Raw genomic sequence first — 5000 nt, 5'->3', positions numbered from 1 at the left:
CGTCCCAAAACCTGGCCAAATAGAAAGGGAAACTTCCCCATTCCTGCCCCTTTCCTGCTCCCTCTGAAGACAGCATCGTGTTGTAATACTAACTCAGGATACCCAATGGAGACTGATTCTTCCCTTCCTTCTTCCCCCGCCCTCCCACATCACATCTCTGCGTGGCACGGTGGTTAGCACTGCTGCCTCACAGCGCCAGGGACCCAGGTTCGATTCCGGCCTCACCTTTGGACACTAAAACTGCGTGGACTCTGCTGTTCTCTCACCCGTGACTGCATGGGTTTCCTCTGGTTTCCTACCACACTCCAAAGATGTGCGGATTAGGTGGATTGGCCATGCTAAATTGTCCCTTAGTGTCCAAAGATGTGCAGGTTAGGTGGATTGGACATGCTAAATTGTCCCTTAGTGTCCAAAGATGTGCAGGTTAGGTGGATTGGCCATGCTAAATTGTCCCCTAGTGTCCAAAGATGTACAGGTTAGGTGGATTGGACATGCTAAATTGTCCCTTAGTGTCCAAAGATGTGCAGGTTAGGTGGATTGGCCATGCTAAATTGTCCCTTAGTGTCCAAAGATGTGCAGGTTAGGTGGATTGGCCATGCTAAATTGTCCCTTAGTGTCCAAAGATGTGCAGGTTCGGTGGATTGGCCATGCTAAATTGTCCCTTCGTGTCCAAAGATGTGCAGGTTAGGTGGATCGGCCATGCTAAATTGCCCCTTAGTGTCCAAAGATGTGCAGGTTAGGTGGATCGGCCATGCTAAATTGCCCCTTAGTGTCCAAAGATGTGCAGGTTAGGTGGATTGGTCATGCTAAATTGCCCCTTAGTTTCCAAAGATGTACAGGTTAGGTGGATTGGTCATGCTAAATTGCCCCTTAGTGTCCAAAGATGTACAGGTTAGGTGGATCGGCTATGCTAAATTGCCCCTTAGTGTCGGGGGATGACATGGAGTTAAGGGGATAGGGCCTGGGTGCAGGCTCTGTGGGCTGAATGGCCTCCTTCTGCACTGTCGGGATTCTAAGATTCTTACCTTTGTCCACCTGATTTGGTTGTCCAATGTCTACGGCCCATTCCTTATTTAATGTGGAATAGAATAGGATCCCTGGAGTGCAGAAGGGGGTCATTCGGCCCATCCAGACTGCACCAACTACAATCCCATCCCCATAACCCCATGCATTTACCCTAACTAGCCCCCCTGACACTATGGGGCAATTGAGCACGGCCAAACTGGACCTGGTATTGGGGAATGAGCCCAGCCAGGTGGTCGATGTTTCAGTAGGGGAGCTGTTCAGGAACAGCGACCACAATTCAGTAAGCTTTAAGGTACTGATGGATAAAGATAAGTGCAGTCCTCAAGTTAAGGTGCTAAATTGGGGGAAGGCTAATTACAACAATATTAGGCAGGAACTGAAGAATGTAGATTGGGGGCAGATGTTTGAGGGCAAATCAACATCTGACATGTGGGAGGCTTTCAAATGTAAGTTGATCGGGATTCAGGACCGGCACATTCCTGTAAGGATGAAGGATAAGTGTGGCAAGTTTTGGAAACCTTGGTTAATAAATGATATTGTGAGCCTAGTCAAAGAGAAAACGGAAGCATTTGTCAAAGCTAGGAGGCTGGGAACACACAAAGCAAGTGTGGAATACAAGGAAAGTAGAAAAAAACTTAAGTAGGAGGGCTAAAAGGGGTCACGAAACATCATTGGCCAGCACTCGGATATGGTCTCCGGAAGGATAGGGGCTTTTAGTTCAGACGGGCAGCATGTTGGGCCCGGGCTTGTCGGGCTGAAGGGCCTGTTCCTGTGCTGTAATTTTCTTTGTCCTTTGTAATTTGTTCTTGAAATCACACAACATTTTGGCCTTGACTACTTTCTGTGGGAGTGAATTCCACCGCTCTCTGGGTGAAGAAATTTCTCCTCACCCCTTTTCCTCAAACTATGACCCCTAGTTCTGGACTCCCCCCACCATCGGGAACATTCTTTCTGGATCTACCCTGCCTAACCCTGAGGAAGATGTTCAGTCGGGGCAGCAGGGTCGGTGCAGGCTTGGAGGGCCGAAGGGCCTGTTCCTGTGCTGTAATTTTCTTTGTTCTAAAGTTTTTTATTCGTCACAAAGTACTGGTGAGGCCGCAACTAGAGGGCACAGCCTCAAAATAAGGGGGAGTCAGTTTAGGACAGAGTTGAGGAGGAACTTCTTCTCTCAGAGGACAGTGAATCTCTGGAATTCTCTGCCCATTGAAGCAGTGGAGGCTACCTCGTTAAATATGTTTAAGTCACAGATAGATAGATTTCTGATCAATCAGGGAATTAAGGGTTATGGGGAGCGGGCGAGTAAGTGGAACTAAACCACTATCAGATCAGCCATGATCTTATTGAATGGCGGGGCAGGCCCGAGGGGCTAGATGGCCTACTCCTGCTCCTATTTCTTATGTTCTTACAAGTCGGCTTACATTAACACTGCGATGAAGTTACTGTGAAAATCCCCTAGTCGCCACACTCCAGCGCCTGTTCGGGTAACACTGAGGGAGAATTTAGCACCTAACCTGCACACCTTTGGACACTACGGGGCAATTTTAGCATGGCCAATCCACCTAACCTGCACATCTTTGGACTGTGGGAGGAAACCGGAGCACCCGGAGGAAACCCACGCAGACACGGGGGAGAACGTGCAGACTCCGCACAGACAGTGACCCGAGGCTGGGAATCGAACCCGGGTCCCTGGCGCTGTGAGGCAGCAGCGCTAACCCACTGTGCCACCGTGTTGCCTCCACTATGCCGTGTTCTTTTTGTGGACTCAGCTCCACTTACCCCTCCGCTCACCGTAACCCTTAATCCCTTAACTGATCAAAAATCTATCTATCCTTGCCTTAGAAACGTTTGACGAGGTAGCCTCAACTGCTTCACTGGGCCGGGAATTCCACAGATTGGCAACCCTTTGTTCATATGTTCAGAAGATATAGGAGCGGAATTAGGCCATTTGGCCCATCGAGTCTGCTCCGCCATTCGATCCTGGCTGATAAGCTCCTCGTCCCCATTTCCCTGCCTTCTCCCCTTCACCCCAATTCCCAATTAAAAATCTGTCTAACTCCTCCTTAAATTCACTCGCTGTCCCAGCATCCACCGCACTTTGGGGCAGCGAATTCCACAGATTCACAACCCTTTGGGAGAAGTAGTTTCCCCTCCAACTCTGTTTTAAATTTGCTGCCCCTTATCCTAAGACCTCTCGTCCTAGAATGTCCCACAAGAGGAAGCATCCGCTCCACGTCTACTTTATCCACACCTTTTATCATCTTGTAAACCTCAATCTGATCTCCCCTCATTCTTCTAAATTCCAGAGGGGCCTAAACTGTTCAATCTCTCTTCACACGGCAAACCCCTTCATCTCTGGGATCAATCTGGTAATGGATGAAGAAGTTCCTCCTCACCTCTGCAATTCCTATAGAACATCAGAAGTTTGGCATTACGGCACGCGGTTCCGGACTCACGGCTCCTCTCTGCTGTTGCTCTTTTTCAGACCAACATCCCGTTCCTGCAGAACGTGCTAAGCAACACCCAGTTCCTGTTCGGCACGGTCGACACTCAGTTCATCGATGAGAATCCCGACCTCATTCTCCTGCGGCCTGTACAGAACCGAGCTCAGAAGCTGCTGCATTACCTGGGTAAGATACAAGGGGGAGGCGACAGCCTAGTGGTGTTATCACGAGACTATTAATCCAGAAACTCAGCTAATGTTCTTGGGGGACCCGGGTTCGAATCCCGGCCGTGGTGGAATTTGAATTCAATTTTTAAAAATCTGGGATTAAGAATCTACTGATGACCCATTGTGGGAAAAACCCATCTGGTTCCCTCTGGGGAAGGAAATCTGCCGTCCTTACCCCGGTCTGGCCTACATGTGACTCCAGAGCCACAGCAATGTGGTTGACACTCAACTGACCTCGGGCAACTCAGGATGGGCAATAAATGCTGGGCCCAGCCAGCGACGCCCATGTCCCACGAACGAATAAAAAAAAAGATTTCAGTCCTCCCCAACATCCTGGCTGCTCGACTCCTGGCTCACTGCACCCCCCTGACACCATGCCCGGCGATATTGGGGCGCAAAAGGTCTCAGCCTCTGGGTTACTTCTCTGCAATTTACCCTATTGTGCAGGGCTGTCAGGGCATGTGGGGAAGGTGAGGGGGAGACAGAATGCCAAATGGTTGGAAGCACCAGAAGTATACGCACAATGTCTCATTCGGGTGGATTTCCCATCACTTGTGTTTCAATCACAGAATCGTTAGGGCCGCAGTCGAAGTCCATTCGGCCCATTGCGTCCACACCGGCTGTCCAAACAGGCATCGTGACTTCGTGCGAATCCCCTCCTGCCTTCCCCGCCCCCCGCCACCCCACACCCCCTGCACATTCGCGCTGCCAAATAAACCTGTTGGACTTTAACCTGGTGTTGTGGGACTTCTCACTGTGCCCACCCCCAGTCCAACGCCGGCATCTCCACGTCAAGTTAAAACAAACCAGCATTATCTAATCTCTCCTCATCGCTAACATCCTCCAAACCAGGCAACGTCCCTGGTAAACATCTTGTGGATGTAGCCCAGTCCCATCACGCAAACCAGCCTCCCATCCATTGACTCCGTCTACACTTCCCGCTGCCTCGGGGAAAAGCAGCCAGCATAATCAAGGACCCCACACACCCCGGACATTCTCTCTTCCACCTTCTTCCGTCGGGAAAAAGATACAAAAGTCTGAGGTCACGTACCGACCGACTCAAGAACAGCTTCTTCCCTGCTGCCGTCAGACTTTTGAATGGACCTACCTCGCATTAAGTTGATCTTTCTCTACACCCCAGCTGTGACTGTAACACTACATTCTGCACCCTCTCCTTTCCTTCTCTATGAACAGTATGCTTTGTCTGTGTAGCTCGCAAGAAACAATACTTTTCACTGTATCCCAGTCCATAGAGTCATAGAATCCCTACAGTGCAGAGGGAGGCTGTTTGGCCCATCGGGTCTGC

At 50.1% G+C, this 5000-nt stretch overlaps 1 protein-coding gene across 1 annotated transcript in view; it reads left to right on the top strand.

Moving 5' to 3' along the window:
* Positions 1 to 5000, top strand: part of LOC144486626 (pyruvate carboxylase, mitochondrial-like) — a gene marked incomplete at its 3' end in the record, with an annotated part of 306524 nt that overhangs the window by 289741 nt on the left and 11783 nt on the right. The window contains exon 4 of the mRNA XM_078204674.1: positions 3509 to 3653. Within this exon, the coding sequence (XP_078060800.1) occupies positions 3509 to 3653 (145 nt within the window). The remainder of the gene's footprint in view (positions 1 to 3508; positions 3654 to 5000) is intronic.

Source organism: Mustelus asterias, unplaced genomic scaffold (genome assembly GCF_964213995.1).
Source record: "Mustelus asterias unplaced genomic scaffold, sMusAst1.hap1.1 HAP1_SCAFFOLD_418, whole genome shotgun sequence".
Classification (NCBI taxonomy): domain Eukaryota; kingdom Metazoa; phylum Chordata; class Chondrichthyes; order Carcharhiniformes; family Triakidae; genus Mustelus; species Mustelus asterias.
Note: the sequence above shows the minus strand (reverse complement) of the source record. Positions and strands in the feature narration are given on the sequence as shown.